Source organism: Tachyglossus aculeatus, chromosome X1, assembly GCF_015852505.1.
Source record: "Tachyglossus aculeatus isolate mTacAcu1 chromosome X1, mTacAcu1.pri, whole genome shotgun sequence".
NCBI classification, from domain to species: domain Eukaryota; kingdom Metazoa; phylum Chordata; class Mammalia; order Monotremata; family Tachyglossidae; genus Tachyglossus; species Tachyglossus aculeatus.
The window spans coordinates 73,988,724-74,006,175 of record NC_052101.1 but is presented as its reverse complement, the minus strand read 5'-3'; the positions used below and the strand labels follow the sequence as shown (position 1 = coordinate 74,006,175).

Genomic DNA, 17,452 nt, shown 5'->3' with positions numbered 1-17,452 from the left:
TTCTGCACGTGACCCCCTACGAGGAGGGCAAGAAGGAGAGATGGGGGAAACCTGAATGGGGAAATGGGCCACTGAATTTTAGGATGGGTAGGCTGTTTTGAAACTTTATATTCAGGCCTAGAACACACCCAGCACACAACTCAGAAATGAGCACGATATTGATTAGTACTTCAAGGGAACACATCATACTGCCCCAGCGGGCTGGTCTGGAGGAAGGCAGCAGATGATAATGTCCCTTTGCCTAACCTGCCTGATGAGGTTTCATTGCTTATTGCCTCCTGTTTAACAGGTGTAGTAACGTCCATGTATTTCCCACTTCAGAGATTGTGATGAAGATGGGGATGATTCAGTGGAGGATTCTCTGCTGCTGACCTCAGCTAGCCAGGCAAGAGGCCTGGCTTCAGTGGATGGGTTTTTACTAGCCTTGAAGGAACTGTTTCCCTTGTTTTAATAATATTGGAGGTCTGGATGTTTGGACAGTAGGGTAAGTTTTCAGAGCAGGGCACGAGAACAGATCAGATGATAAAGAGTAAGCAGTGAAAGTACTTCCTGTTTATCAGAGCAGTTGTCAGAATGAAATCAATCAATCAATCAGTCATATTTATTGAGTGCTTACTGTGTGCAGAGCACTGTACTAAGCGCTTGGGAAGTACAAGTTGGCAACATATAGAGACAGTCCCTACCCAACAGTGGGCTCACAGTCTAAAAGGGGGAGACAGAGAACAAAACCATACTAACAAAATAAAATAAATAGAATAGATATGTACAAGTAAAATAAATAAATAGAGTAATAAATTTGTACAAACATATATACATATATACAGGTGCTGTGGGGAAGGGAAGGAGGTAAGATGAGGGGGATGGAGAGGGGGACGAGGGGGAGAGGAAGGAAGGGGCTCAGTCTGGGAAGGCCTCCTGGAGGAGGTGAGCTCTCAGTAGCCTAATTGAATTTTAATGATGGTATTTCCGAGTAAATCACCTTATCCTTTCTCTGTTTCCCTTCCCACATACGTACCTGAATGCACTGGCCTGGATAGGTTAGCAGGTTGTCTTCTGATGCCCTCTCTCTTCATAGCCAACAGACAACTACTCTCCCTCCCTTCAAAGCCTTATTGAAGACACATCTCCTCCAAGAGGCCTTCTCTGACTAAGCCCTCTTTTCCTTTTCTAACACTCCCTTCTGTATCTCCCTGACTTTCTCCCTTTATTCATCCCCCCTCTTGGCCCCATAGCACTTATAATAATAATAATGATTTTTGTTAGGCACTTACTATGTGCCAAGCACAGGGGTAGATAAAAGGTAATCAGGTTGGACCCAGTCCCTGTCCCACGTGGGGCTCATAGTCTTAATTCCCATTTTACAGCTGAGGTACCTGAGGCCCGGAGAAGTGAAGTGACTTGCTCAAGGCCACAAAGCAGACAAGTGAGGGAGCCGGAATTAGAACCCATGACTCCCAGGCCCATGCTGTATTATTTGTATTAATGTTTGTTTCCCCCTATAGACTGTAAGCTCCCTGTGGGCAGGGAATGTGTGTGTTATATTGTACTCTCCCAAGCGCTTAGTACAGTGCTCTGCATGCAGTAAGCACTCAACAAATATGATTGACTGCCTGATGCATGTGCTAGGTCCTGTCTCTCCCCACTTCAGTCTATACTTCACTCTGCTGCCCGGATTATCTTTGTGCAGAAATGCTCTGGGCATGTTACTCCCCTCCTCAAAAAACTCCAGTGGCTGCCTGTCAACCTACGAATCAAGCAAAAACTCCTCACTCTCGGCTTCAAGGCTCTCCATCACCTCACCCCCTCCTACCTCTCCTCCCTTCTCTCCTTCTACAGCTCAGCCTGCACCCTCCGCTCCTCTGCCGCTTACCTCCTCACTGTACTTCATTCTCGCCTGTCCTGCCATCGACCTCCGGCCCATGCTCTTCCCCTGGCCTGGAATGCCCTCCCTCCACACATCTGCCAAGCTAGCTTTCCTCCTCCCTTCAAAGCCCTACTGAGAGCTCACCTCCTCCAGGAATCCTTCCCAGACTGAGCTCCCTTTTTCCTCTCCTCCTCCCCATCCCCCCTGCCCTACCTCCTTCCCCTCCCCACAGCACTTGTATATATTTGTACAGATTTATTACTCTATTTTACTTGTACATATTTACTATTCTATTTTGCTAATGATGTGCATATAGCCTTAATTCTAGTTGTTCTGACTATTTTGACACCTGTCTACATGTTTTGTTTTGTTGTCTGTCTCCCCCTTCTAGACTGTGAGCCCATTGTTGGGTAGGGACCGTCTCTATATGTTGCCGTCTTGTACTTCCCAAGCGCTTAGTACAGTGCTCTGCACACAGTAAGTGCTCAATAAATACGATTGAATGAATGTATAATAATAATAATAATGGCATTTATTAAGCGCTTACTATGTGCAAAGCACTGTTCTAAGCGCTGGGGAGGTTACAAGGTGATCAGGTTGTCCCACGGGGGGCTCACAGTCTTAACCCCCATTTTACAGATGAAGGAACTGAGGCACAGAGAAGTGAAGTGACTTGCCCAAGGTCACACAGCAGGCAATTGGCGGAGCTGGGATTTGAACCCCTGACCTCTAACTCCAAAGCCCGGGCTCTTTCCACTGAGCCACGCTGCTTCCCCACTCCCAGCAATCCCTTGTGTATTGTAACAGTGCAGCCTCAATGAAATCATCTTGGGCTTCACAGAGCCGGTATGAAAAGGATTGGTGGACATGCTTGAGTCAGTTCTGCAAGACCCATGCCCAGTCAGAAGTAGCAGCAACTTTGATTATTCTTCAAACAATATACGAAGGAGTGAGTATTAATGGTACAGGTTACTCCTTTGTCTAACAGAATAAGCACATGAGGAACACCAGACAAGATATAAGCTCACTGTGGGCAGGGAATGGGTCTGTTTATTGTTATATTGTACTCTCCCAAGTGCTTAGTACAGTGCTCTGCACACAGTAAATGCTCAGTAAATACATGAATGAACAATATTTCCTTTGCTAGATAACCAAGTACGGTTTTCACCAGACTGTATTTGATGGGTCAAACAGCTGTAGGCCTTTTCCCACTGTACTGCATAGTTAACAGGATCCCTGATAAATCGTCAGCTGGGGACATTGATCCTATCTGGTGACAAACTTGAGGTGGGGGACAGAAGGGAGACTAGGGCTCACTGGGGATCACTTTCTAAATATAAGATTAATTCTTGGGGATTTTTCCCACATTCATTCATTCGTTCGTATTTACTGAGTGCTTACAGTGTGCAGAATGCTATACTAAATGCTTGGAAGAGTACTGTACAGCAATAAGCAGTCACATTCCCTGCCCATAATGGGCTTACAGTCTAGAGTGGGGGAGGCAGACATCAATACAATAAATAAAATTACAGATAGGTGCATAAGTGTTGTGGGACTGGGAGGGGGGAAAAGCAAAGGGAGCAAGTCAGGGTGACGCAGAAGGGAGTGGGAGATGAGGAAAAGTGGGGCTTCTTCGTCTGGGAAGCCTTCTTGGATGAAATGTGCCTTCAATAAGGCCTTGAAGCTGAGGGGAGAGTAATTGTCAGATTTGAGGAGGGAAGACATTCCTACATAACCTCTACCTCTCGGAGGAAAATCTCTGAGAAGATTTTTTCTCCATGGGAAGATAGAGAAGGGTATTTGGAAGCTAAAGGAATGGTTACCCAAATTGGAACTATGCATACAAATATGACTTATGAGACTTGCCTTTCTTTAAAAAAATGTGTTCCCGGAACATTTTTCTTCTAACCACATATACGAACATTTCAGTGCATCATACTAAGTACCGTAGTGACTTGTAAGAATGGCATTACAGATTGTACCTAGGGTGCTAGAGCAAGCATTGATCAATAAATTAGGACGACATATTGGGGTTGGAAAGCAAAGCCTCTGTTAGAAATTATTTATGGGGTAATTGTTCAGTGATAAACCTACAATTAGGTCTCAGATGAGAACTAGAAATTCCAAGCTTCCAAGATAGATACAAAAGGTTGAGGCATGAAGCCTGGGTATATGCAAAGCCTTTAACTCATGTTTGGGCTCCTTAAGTGGCCTTGATAGCTATATCAGTCAATGGTGATCTTCCCCGACTTGTGAATAAGGCCCAAATAGTAACATCAAGTTATTTTTGTCTTTACTGCCCAAGCGAGTTATTTATTGGCATTTGGAGAAATACCCAGACACTGCCACCACCAAATTAGGGTGTTCAGTCCATTTGAATTGTTGATGGGAAAAGAGGGAAAAGCTCTTACATATGATTTGGATTAACATCAGTGTTATTTCATTGCCCTAGACCTCACTTTAATGAGTACTTGTTCAATCAGCGTGAACAGGGATAACGAGACTTCTTAGAATAAGATCCTTTATTTCATTTGTATTTACATGTTCCCCCCCCCCCCCCCCCCAATACTCATTTTAAAATTCTGGGCCTTTCTCACTAAATTAGTGCAGTAGATGCAAGTACTTGAAGCTTTTACGAAATTGTTGGTGTGAGTCTTGCCCTGTCCATGAAATTCCCATTGCTCTTGTCGTAGTCATCACATCTGTGGTTGTCTTTGATTTTTGAACTTTTGTGTATCTCTTATTTGTGAATCACTGATTTCTGGGAGTACATTTTCAATGATTTTTTTTCTTTTTTGGGTATGTGTTTTCTTTTCCAGGAGTACATCATTCGTGTGCAGAGAGGAATTTCTATGGAAAACAGCTGGCAGGTAATTTTTCTTAGATTATTTAAAATAATAAAAAAGGAAACAGGACCTTCCTTGCAGAGAAGCAAGACTATCAGTCTGTCAGTAACAGTGTAGCCTAGTAGAAAGAGCGTGGACCTAAGAGGACCTGGATTCTAATCCCCGACTCTGTCAGTTGTCTCCTATGTGACCTTGGGCAACTCACTTAACTTCTCTTTACTTCAGTTTCCATATCTGTAAAATGGGAACAAAATGCCTGTGCTCCCTCCCGCTAAAACAGTGAGCCCATGTACAGTGGGGATTATATTTGATTTGCTTCATTGTATCTGTCCCAGTGCTTAGTACAGTGCCTGGCACATAAGTACTTAACAAATTCCACTATTATCATTATTTTTAAAATATTTTTTATTAAGCATTTACTATATGGCAAATGCTATTCTAAGAGTTGGGGTAGATACAAGTGAATTAGGTTGGCCACAGTCCCTGTCCCTCATTGCAACTCAGAGTCTAAGTCTAGTATTGAGTGCCTATTGCATGCAGAGTACTGTACTAAGCATTTGGGAAAATATGATTATTTTGGTTCAAGCAGTAGTTGGGTTACCTAACGTTTGGGTTCTATATTATAATAATAATAATTGTGGAATTTGTTAAGAACTTACTATCTGCCAGGCACTGTTGTAAGCGCTGGGGTGGATACAGCACACAGTCCCTGTCCTACAGGGGGCTCACAATCTTAATCCCCATTTTGCAGATGAGGTTACTGAGGCCCAGAGAAATGAAGCGACTTGCCCAAGTTCACACAGCAGACAAGTGGCAGAGTCAGAATTAGAACCCATGACCTTCTGACTCCCAGGCTTGTGATCTATCCACTATGCCATGCTGTTCCGTTTCTCTTCCATCAGCATCAAGGACTAAGTGGACAGGAAGCTGAAACTGTACTTTCACTTTTGTAGGATTCCCCTCTTTTCTGATTTTAGAATACACTGTGCTTGTTTTACCTGTTTTTTGTACAGGCTTTAATTCAGGTCCATAAACCCAAGAAAAGGACTACTGGTTGGGACAGAGACAGAGTTTCTTGGTGTTGCCGCTGCCACCTCAGTCAGAAGCAGGATCTCCATGTGTCTTGCTTGCTGCAAAATTGAGTGGTAGTTCCATGGTTATGGCCCCAGGTTTTAGAGACTTCTAGGCAGCTGCCTTCAACCTGTCCCTGAGCCTGCCTTCATCCTGATTTGCTTCCTCTATCTTTATAAGTCAAAGCAGTAGCGAGATCTCTTCCTGTGTCTGAGAGACTAAAGCTTCTGCTGGGAGTGGGCTGGCTGGGTTTGGATCTCCCTTCTACTGACGTGGCTTTCACTGGCTGGGCCAGAGGCCAATGGTTTGAGATTAGATTGTGGAGAAAAGGGCAGAAAAAAGGAAAGGGAGGGAGGGAGGGAGAGAGGGAGGGCAGGAGGGGGGGTGAGGGGAGAGAGTGAGAGGGAGAGAAAGGAAAAGAGGGAAAGAGAAAGAAAAAGAGGGAGAGAAAGAGAAAGAACAAGAGGAGAGAGAAAAATTGGGTGGGAAGGGAGGGAAAGAGAAAGTGTGTGTGGGAGCAAGAGGGAAATGAGCAAGTGGGATAGGAAAGAGTGAGAGAGAAACAGGGAGACAGCAGAAGAAAATGTCTACTGGTTGGGACAGAGACAGAGTCCCTTGGTGTTGCCACTGCCAACTCAGCCAGAAGCAGGATCTCCATGGGTCTTGCTTGCTTCAAGATTGAGTGGTAGTTCCATGGTTAAAATGTGTGTGACCATCCCACCTAGATTGTGACATCTTTTTTCCCTTTCGGGCAAAAAGAAACAACAGGGGCTGTGATTGTGAGCAGAGGACCTCTTCCAGTTGGGAAATTCATTCTGACATTTCTTGGTGGGTTTCGAGGAATATTGTTTTGTTGTTGTGTGGCAGTCAAATAATCACTTTCTTGTTTCTTGTAGATTGTTAGAAGATACAGTGACTTCGATTTGCTGAACAACAGTTTGCAGGTAAGTTTGGCTAGACCATTGAAATACTAACTGCTTAGAATTACTTTAAAATGATTGGTGCTCTTTGGAAATGGCAATCATGTGAACCAGGACATTTTCAGATTTCTTCTACAAAGAATGAAGCCTTCTGGAAATGCTAACTTGGAACAGGCAGAGGTGTTGGCTGCTTAGCACAAAAGATACTTTTTTTGAATAATGGATGGATGATTCTGTCAGGCATTTGACTAAAGTATACAGCACAACAGATCTGACCACTCAGAGTTTCTCCTTGGTTTTTGTTCCTGAATAAGTGCTTGTCTGATTACATTGGATTCGATCTATTTTTACAGACAGGCTAATGGGAATAATAATGAGATGCAAAGTGATTTTTACCACAAATTTAGGCCAGGTTGGTTTTGGCTGAAAATCACTAGGTAGAGTTCAATCTGACCTGAAAACCATGTGAGCAGTTTCAATAAATGCGTTTCTATCAGTGCTATGTTCTCTGAATTGCTTTAAATGATTTGACTTTTGCTGCAAAGAAGTCTGGATTTGGAGAGTTGAAAAGCCTTTGAATTCAAGATGTGCTCAAACCCATGGAAAGGGTGGGAAGGAGCAGGCAGGCAAGGGGCTTATGTGGAGAAGCTGTGTGGCTTAATGGATAGAACACAGGCCTGGGAGGCCAAAGGACCTGGGTTCTAATCCCAGCTCCACCACATGTCTGCTATATGTGACCTTGGGCAAGTCACTTCACTTATTGATTGATTGATTGATTGATTCACTTCTCTGGGCATCAGTTACCTTATCTGTAAAATGGGATTAAGACTGTGAGCCCCATGTGGGACAGGGATGGTGTCCAACCTGATTAACCTGTATCTCCCTCAGTGCTTAGAACAGTGCTTGGCACATAGTAAGCACTTAACAAATATCATATATCATTATAGAGGCCACAGGAGGGTGTTTTGAGGTTTCCTGAATTTAGGGTGTTTGGAGATCTCGAAAACAGATTTCCAAGTTTTAGCAAAATTTTCAACCCTATGAAGAACAGGCATATTTTGCTTACTTAGGATTCAGAATGAGGTAAGTTATATCTCTAGCCGCTGAGCTCAGCTTGCTTGTATATTGCTTTTTTTTTCTATTTTTAAGGAAGTGATCAGGTTAGAGCACCACACAAGATATTGGCAAAGGCTGAATTTTATTATATTATTTACTAAGGGTTTCCTATGTGTCAATCCAATCACTCCATCATATTTATTGAGCACTTACTGTGTGTAGAGCACTGTACTAATTGCTTGGGAGAGGACAATATAACAGAGTTGATAGATGCATTCCCTGCTCACAGTGAGCTTACAGGATGGAGGGGGAGGCAGATATTAATATAAATAAGTAAATTACAGAAAAGTATGTAAGTTCTTTGGGGCTGAGGGAGGGGTGAATGAAGGGTGCAAATCCAAGTGCAAAGGCAACATAGAAGGGAATGGGAGTAGAGAAAATGAGGGTTTAGTCAGGGAAGACCTCTTGGAGGAGATTTGCTTTTAATAAGATTTTGAAGGTAGGGAGAGTGATCATCTGTTGGATATAAAGAGGAAGGGCGTTCCAGGCCAGAGGCAGGATGTGGGCAAGAGGTTGGCAATGAGATAGGTGAGATTGAGCTATGATGAGTAGCTTGGCATTAGAGGAGTGAATGTGCAGGCTGGGTTGTAGTAGAAAATCATATTGTACTTTCCCAAGTGCTAGTACAGTGCTTTGCACACAGTAAGTGCTCAGTAAATATGAGTGAATGAATGAAATCATGGAGGTAAGATAGGAGGGAGCAAAGTGATTGAGTGCTATAAAGCTGCTGGTAAGGAGTTTGATGCAGAGGTGTGCTAAATACTGGCATAGATATAGATAATCAGATGGAGCACAGTCCCTGTCTCAAGCAGGGCTCAAGATGAAAGAGATAGGCCTTTGGTTTCATTTTAAGGGATCTTCCAGAGTTTAACAATATATTCCCTAACTCTACACAAATGGGGTAGGTCTTGCCATTCTTAATAACAAATAATGGCCTTTTTTAAGTTCTGCGTGCTAAGCGCTGAGGTAGATACAGGATCATCAGATTGGAGATCCCACACTGGGATCACAGTCTTACCCGATAGAGGAGAGTAGGTACCTTATCCCCATTTTGCAGATGAGGGAACTCGGGCTCAGAAAGGATAAGTGGCTTGCCCAAGGTCTCACATCAGGCCAGTGGCAGACCTGGGGATCTAACCCAAGTCTCCTGACTTCCAATCCTGTGTCCTTTCCACAAGGTCATACTGCCTTGTATAGATGCACTTGCTATGTGTTGTAGTAAGCTATGCACTAAGCTGGTTCAGATACAGCTTTCTTAGCAGGTGTGCCAACTTGAAATTTTGGATGCAGGGCTCCCAGGAAGGTAGGGCAAGGAAAAGAGAGATGCGGATATCACCAGGGCTGGGGTGGGGATGAACTATAGGGCTGGCATCTATAGGGCTGGGGAGATGAATGAGGAAAGGAACTGGGGCTGGCAGGTGCCAGAGCACCAGAAGTGCCAGTTCCAAACCTCCAAACATGAGCTAAGTCTAACGTGCCTCACCACCTGGACTACTTGCGGGGCTGAGATGAGCCTTCTCTTGCTCCTACTGGATCCAGGCATTGGAGAACAGATGAGAGCCAAATTGGGGAGAGAGGGAGAAAGGTGGAAGGAGATGGCAAAGGGGAGGGAAAAAGGAAAAGCGAGGACAGGTCGGGGAGGGAGAAGGTGAGACAGGCAACCCGCCCTTCCCCAAATGGAGAGGCAGAATGGCCTAGTGGAATGAGCACGGGATTGGGAGCCAGGGGACTTGAATTCTAGTCCCAGCTCTGCCACTTGGTTGCTGTGTGACTGTGGGTAAGTGACTTAATCATTCTGTGCCTGCTCTCCCTACCGCTTAGATTTTGAGTTCCGTGTGGGACAGGGACTGTATCTGATCTGATTATGTTGTACCTACTTTAGTGTTGGCACAAAGTAAGCGCTTAAATTACTCTAATTATTATTACTATTTTATGGTGCGGGAGTGCCTGTTGCCCCCTTGGAGCTTGGTGCTTGTGTCCCCTGCACCCAGCCCTCCCTTAATCCGCTTCTGCCCTTTGTTCCCCCTCCTTCCTCCCCTTCTCAAACCCCCACCCCGCCTGAAGTGTTAGGTGTCATTTGGGGTTTAGCACTGAGCAGCTCATGTGTATTGGTCTTTTTGGACTAGAATTTATTCCTGGGTCTTTGTGGAAAGTTTCTGAGGGTGGCAGTGTTGACTGGAAGAATACTGGAAAATCACTGTTGTAGATGTGGGATATAGACCTGGAAAGTACCTCAAGAAGTCATCCAGTCCAGCCCCCTGCCTCCAGGCAGGGTGACAACACCAGGAATTCCTAGGTGGTCTCTGACCATCCAAGAATTAATGAGGTATTAATCCCAATAACGGAGACTGAACAATCAACTTGGCACTGCCATTTCCTTTTTTTTTTTAAGGTGAGTCAATCCCCATCTCAACAGAATCCTGATTACCTCAGTACCCACTAGGATAAGCTTCACTGCTCAGATTTAGTTTTCATTTAAAAAAAAAAACTGGCATTAGAAGAGGACATGCTTGTTTCAAATACAAATCTGCATGTGTATTTATATTGGCATGTGTAGGGCAGAATGCAGCCAAGTATCATTTCAGCAGGAGGTTTTTCTGGATACAAATGAACATGCAGGAGAAAGTACAACTTGGGAAACAAAGCAGTTCAAAAGCAACTTCCGTGAAACAGGCATAAAAAGAACATACCAAAAATGTGACCGGGTTTCTGATCTCTTTAATTGCTGGTTGACTGGTGCCCGGGCTCCTTCTGAGAAAAGATAAACAAAATGTGATTCATTGCCTACAAGATTTGCTTGTTAAAAAAAGTTATGGCTAAGGCTGTCTTTATATCCTAGCTGTCATTCCATAGAAACAAATGATTCTTTATGCATTTTTCTTGGAATGAGAGAGAAGGAAAGGTCTCTTTTCCTCCTCATGATCCAACCTCAGGAAGAAAACTTCACTGCCATGAAAGTGGGCCCAATGCCTACCGATGGTGGCTCTTTCCTTGTCAGGGCAATTTGGCATTTTAGCATCTCAGAAGCACCGGGAGACCGTTTGTTGAGCCTACTATGGATGATCTGGATGGAGGTCAAGATGGAAGGTTCTCGGGAGCATTTCTTTTTGGAGGGCAGCCTGTCCAAAGCAGCCAAGATCAACGGCTCAGGAATCATTTGGCCTCTGTGGTACCAGATGAGAGTCTCGTGATCAGCCTAAGAAAAACCTAGAAGGCACCAAGGGGAGTTACAGCGTAATGATGCTCTCAGGGAAAGTGAAGGAATTTGGTTGAAGGTAATTTGCAAATCATTACAGCGACCCACTGGCTTTACTGGAAGTGAATGAAAGGGAAGAAAAACAGATTAACTCTGGATGTGATGCCAGAAATGTTTTATTTCCTCTGGACAGTGGCTGGTTTTCTCGGAAAGGATGTACTGTATATATGGGTCAGACCTTCCCCAGAACAGGGTATTAAGAAGTGTAGGAACACATGACTGCTCTTGAAGTTCATTTTCTTTTTTTCCTACTCTTCTAGAGATGTGGGTGGTGGTGGTGTTCTGGCTCTCTTAAGAGCATTTAAGGAGCACTGACTTAAACTGTGAGCTCCGCATGGGACAGGGACTATGTCTGACTAGTTGACCTGTATTTACCCCAGTGCTTGACTCATAGTAATTGCTTAGCAAATGCCATTTAAGAGGAGCCAGTTTGTTTTATGGGGTTCTTGTGACCTGAAGCCGGCTGGATGGAAAAGTGTCAATTAAATGGATTTGTATACTATTCAATTCATAGCCAGCCAGGGCATTTTTCTGGCAATTAGTCACTGAAGTTCCAAGTGAACCAAATAAGCTTGTAGAATTTCACAAAAGGAGAGGACAGGAATAGAAGCTCCATTTTATTTTATATATGTCTATCTGTCTCCTGCCTTCTTCCTTTGAGAAAAAAAGTTCTTTGCTGAAAATCATTGTTCCTGTTCAGCTGTATTTATTTTGAGATCCTAAATCAAGGTGTTGCCAACCAGAAAAGCCTGCCAAACCATTGCAAGTATTGTGAAACTGTAGCCTTTGTTACAAAGAAAGAATTTACAAAGGTCTTTCAGTTGTTTAGGAAGCTTGATGAATTTTGCAGAAGTCAAATGTATCTCAAAATAAGAATTTATGAGGTGATTGAAAAGCCAGAATCTCTGTAGCTTGAAATGGCCAAACATTTAGAAAAATAAATCCTCCCTTCTAGACCCTAACACCAGGAACTTTTGAAGCCAAAAATATCATGTGTTGCCATTCATTCAGAATTACTATGATTCAGTTGCTGTCATGATTCACCACTGTTTGCTACCCTTTATTTATCAAGGTAGAGGCAGCAGAAGTCAGAATCTGTTGGTTTTACCGTAAAAGAAAGTAGCTCAGGTTCTTTATTTTGTCATGCTTTGCTGTCTCCTGGTTACCAAAGCAGATCCCATTTAAAACTAAGCAACAGAATTCTTTAAATGGCAGAGACTCCTGATTAACCACTCTTCCTTCAAATCCTCATCCCCAGTCACACCTTCCCCCCAAAAGATTATTGGTTTGTGCAGACAAGAGTTGAACAGAAGTGCTTGTTAAGTACAAACTTTATTTGTCTTGTGAAGAAATGACACATAAGTGAAAGATCTGTTAGTAGAGACCTAATTTTTACTTCTTCCAAAAACTGGCTTGAAATAAACATAAGCCCAAGTGGTAGTGATTTAGTCTAAAAGGAGGGAAATCCATTGTGAGTGTGCTCTGACATGTTTTCCATACATAATTACATTTTTAGAAACAGGAGGTCTAGAATTGGTGGCCAACCTTTGATCTTTGCTGATATCAAGCTTAACATCTTCATTTGGATACATGATTATTTTAAAAACAAAAGCCAAGAAACCCACATCTGAGTAAAACTGGTTGAACTGGTTTTTCATGGATTATGAAAAGGTTTCCATATGTAAAATTGTCCGTATTACAAACCTTTCTGAATCTCTTTAGCTATTACACTTTATCAGCTATTACACTTTATCAGGTATTAGTGAAAGCCTCACAAACCTGCAGGTGCACGCACACACACAGACACACACACACACACACACAGACACACACACACTGGGGTTGGGGGGGAGTATGTCTTAAAGAGGGGATCCTGGAGCCCTGGGGGAGGAGGGAAGAAAGGGATGTCAGAGTAGTAGCAGCAGCTACTGCTACTACTACTACTGCTGCTACTGCTACTGTTCATTCATTGTCGTATTTATTGAGCGCTTACTGTGTGCAGTGAGTGCTTACTACTAATGAGAAGCAGCGTGGCTCAGTGAAAAGAGTATGGGCTTTGGAGTCAGAGGTCATGGGTTCAAAAACCGGTTCTGCCGATTGTCAGCTGTGTGACTTTGGGCAAGTCACTTAACTTCTCTGTGCCTCAGTTACCTCATCTGTAAAATGGGAATTAAGACTGTGAGCCCCCTGTGGGACAACCTGACAACCTGATCACCTTGTAACCTCCCCAGCACTTGGAACAGTGCTTTGCACATAGTAAGCACTTAATAAATACCATCATTATTATTACTATTCATTCAATCAAATATGGTTGAATGAATGAGTATTAGTAGTAGTAACAGCATATATTAAGGGCTTACTTTGTGCAGAGCACTCTACTAAATGTGAGGGGAAAAAAGGAGTACACAGAGAGAATTAGATATTCATTCATTCATTCAAATGTATTTATTGAGCACTTACTGTGTGCGGAGCATTGTACTAAGCATTTGGGAAGTACAAGTTGGCAACATATAGAGATGGTCCCTACTCAACAACGGGCTCACAGTCTAGAAGGGGGAGACAGACAACAAAACAAAGCATGTAGATGGTTCCTGTCCTCAAGGAGCTCACAATGTAAGTATACAAGTGGGAAGAGAGGACTGGTGACAGTCACAGAAAGAGAGATGAAACAACCAAAGCACTAAAACAAGACAAGGACAAATATACATAAAATAAAAACACTAGGATACCTTGGATGAAGGAGCAGGTATTTGGACTCTTACGGCTCAGAGTCAAACAGTCACAATGGATTGCCACAGCTATAGCAGCCACTCCAGCCTTCCCGTTGTGGTGTGCAAGGCAGGATGGGATTAGAGCCCCCGGAGCTGTTTGGGTGGCAGGGTTGCCAATTGTTGAGGATGGTTTTTGTCAAATGATCTGACTGAAAATGACTGGCTTTATAATTTGTTTCCTGGCAGGGTCAGGGAGGAGTGTGATGGTGGTTCTCCTCTGAGTTGCTAGCGGGACTCCTGGAACCTGCCACTTTAAATGAGGAGGCAGTGGTGAAATGGGGGTGGCTGTGGTGGTGATGCCCCTGGGTTTCCTCCGGCCGCTACTCTAGTGTAATTGCCTGAATTTATGGACATCTGCATAATTTTATGGGATTTAGGATCACCTTTACGGACAGTTGGCAACCATAGTCAGAGTCCAGGGGCACCAGTATGGCGGGGGTTGGGGGGATATGGGGAATATTAGGAGGAGTGAGGAGTGGGAGGGAAGGAAAGCACTGAGCAGATGGGGGAGGTATGGAGTAGCAGAAGACTGGAGACTTTGTTGCCTCTGCTCTTCTGGTTTCCCTGTTCCTTTTTCTTTTTAAATCAATCAATGGTATTTATTGGGCGCTTACTGTGTGCCGAGCACTGTACTAAGCACTTGGGAGAGTAGGTTACAACAGAGTTGGTAGACCCTTTCCCGGCCCACAATGAGCCAAATTTGGAACTCTTGAGAGTTCTGCCAGTGTTGGCCATAGTTCTGGTCCTGTAGAAGACAGAGTGAGATGGCTACAGGGGCATCCTGGTGGGTTACCGTAGTGGGGCCAGGAACTGATCATACTAGGCCATTGAGGCCCCCATTCCACTATGTCAAGAGATGGGGCTGGGGCAGGTGGCAACACCCCAGGGCAAGTTGTTACCTCTCCGCATCCCCCCATTTCTCAGCCAGTTGCTGTCTAGGAGTTGCCTGAAAGCCAAACAGGGCTTGCCATGGTAGCTTGGATGGAAACACACTTCCTCGCTCTATATAGCGATTAATTCATCTTGGTTCAATTTTATATCCTAGGTAACCCAAAGGGATGTTCTCTTCAAGGAGCAACTTCCACTTGCATAACATTTGTAAAATGATACTTCCTCTTGAAGTCATTTGCCAGGAGGTTCTTTTTTCAAAAGTCAACCAAGCAAACCAAATCTTTAGAAGAATGTAATGCATTACGCTGTGTCTCTCAGGAGCCTAATTTTTATATTTGATTAATTTGTTTGGGAAGGTCTACCTGGGTAATATCCTGTGTTTTACTTTTCAAGATTTCAGGCCTGTGTCTACCTCTCCCTCCCAAAAAACTGATTGGCAATATGGACCGTGAATTCATAGCTGAAAGACAGAAAGGACTTCAGAACTATCTCAACGTAATCACCACAAATCACATACTGTCAAATTGTGAGTTGGTGAAGAAATTTTTAGATCCAAACAGCTATTCTTCAAACTATACTGGTAAGTGAAGGGACCAGTCAAGGGGTGATTTATGCCCCTGGAGATGTCAACAGTATTGCATGAGGTGGGGAGAAGAAAACAAAACGAAAATCATTTTGTAAACTCCTCCCTGGATGGATAGGGGTGTGCTTTTGTGTTATTGTATATGTGGTTAAATCCTATTACCAGTACACCTCAGATGTGCATATAGCTTTAATTCTATTTGTTCTGACGATTTTGACACCTGTCTACATGTTTTGTTTTGTTGTCTGTCTCCCCCTTCTAGACTGTGATCCCATTGTTGGGTAGGGACCGTCTCTATATGTTGCCGACTTGTACTTTCCAAGAGCTTAAAACAGTGCTCTGCACACAGTAAGCGCTCAGTAAATACGATTGAATTAATGAATGAAGAAGAAAATGTTCCTTATCCCCATGATTATAGAGTACAGATGAACAGTAAAGCAGAACATAAATGCCATTACTGGAGCAGATTAATATTATGTTTTTGGCAGCAGGATGCTCAGAGGGACCACGTGGTGGTTGCCCAGCTTTTCATTCATTGTAATGTTTAGGAATGGACCATCTAATATCCCAAACTTTTTCTTCGGTATCCCTCATGTTCCTTTTGTATCCCTTTATGGTTCATCCATCCACAAATGTTTCCAAACCTCTCCTTGAACCTACTGCTATTTTTAGCCTGCATAATTTCCTGTGGCAGTGAATTCTTTGTGTTTATCATTTGCTGTGTGAAGGAGTGTTTCCTTTTGTATTGAACCTACCACCCACCATCCAGCTTTAGTGGGTGTCTTCCATTTACGGTCTTTTTTTGCAGGACACTTTGTTTTCCTTATTCAGATTTGCACAATGCCCCTGGATTAAGGGGTGAGGATTATTTTCTCAGTTTTACAGATAAGGAAACTCTGGCCCAGATAACAACAGATTTTCTGGCCCCAAATTCAGTATTGTGCCACAGGGAGCTTGAATGAAATGGAACAAAATGGAATGGAGCAGGATCACTAATTTCAGACTGCTGTTAGCCATTAGTTGCAAAATTTGAAATCTGGAACTTTGGTTGTTAAGACTCTTTTCGTTTCTTGATTTTTAATTTTTTTTTATTCATCAATCAATCAATGGTATTTATTGAGTGCTTACTTTGTGCGGAGCACTGTACTAAGCGCTTGGGAGAGAATAATATGACAGAGTTGGCAGACATGTTCCCTGCCCACATGTACCTTACAGCCTAGAGTCTGGACCTACAGTCTAGAGGACTGCTCATATTGCCAAGAGATATCCTGGATATCATTAGTGTGCCTTTAATAGTTCTCACTCCTATAAAGCCACTGTGATTTGTATTTTGTACTATTGTTCTCTGACTCCTTTAAAAAGTTTTGTTTGTTAGCAAGAAATGAGTAAAAAAAAATCTGTTCACCAGCAATATTTTCTGTCAAAACATGCTGCTCTGGTGGCCTTCAATAGGATGTTTTGAGGTCCACAGCCAAGAGTATGGAAGTCACATGGACCTTGAGTGTCCTTGTGTAATGACTTTTATATACTTGGGTTCTAATCCTGGCTCCACCACCTGCCTGCCTTGTGATCTTGGGCAAGTTACTTCATTTCTCTGTGCTTCACTTTCCTCATCTGTAGAATGGGGATTCAATTCCTATTATGAGCCCCATTTGGGGCAAGGACTGTGTCTGACCTGATTATCTTGTATCTACCCCAGTGCTTAGTACAATTCCTGGCACATGGTAAGTGCTTAAATACTATTATTATTATTGCATATGTGTCTAGAGAACACGTCTCCCAGCTCTTGTACTCTTCCAAGTGCTCAGTACAGTGCTCTGTAAGTGCCCAATTATTACCATTGATTGATTGATTACAGTAGATGGTGCAATCTATTCTCAGGCTATTTTCAAGGAAAAATGCCATTTGACATTCTCATTTCTAGATTTTTCTTTCTATTCTACCACCTCACCCACATCCGTTGACCTGGATCCCCTCTACCAGAAGTGTGCACAAAAGCAGGAAAGAGTGAGGGGTGGATGGTGAGGGAGTCCAGAAACCTTTCCTGGGGTACTAATGCACCCCCAAGCCACAGTTCTGAGAATTCAGTTTTAGAAGTAATGGAATATATTGGTATTTGTTGAATAGTAACGAT

At 43.3% G+C, this 17,452-nt stretch overlaps 1 protein-coding gene across 9 annotated transcripts in view; it reads left to right on the top strand.

The window, feature by feature from the left end:
- Window positions 1–17,452, top strand: part of PXK (PX domain containing serine/threonine kinase like) — a 111,871-nt gene that overhangs the window by 29,531 nt on the left and 64,888 nt on the right. For 8 of the 9 annotated variants that reach the window (XM_038772134.1, XM_038772133.1, XM_038772132.1 and 5 more), the window contains exons 2-4: window positions 4,684–4,734; window positions 6,678–6,725; window positions 15,129–15,315. In XM_038772134.1, coding sequence (XP_038628062.1) covers window positions 4,684–4,734; window positions 6,678–6,725; window positions 15,129–15,315 — 286 coding nt within the window. The remainder of the gene's footprint in view (window positions 1–4,683; window positions 4,735–6,677; window positions 6,726–15,128; window positions 15,316–17,452) is intronic. The other variant, XM_038772139.1, reaches the window with a different exon arrangement.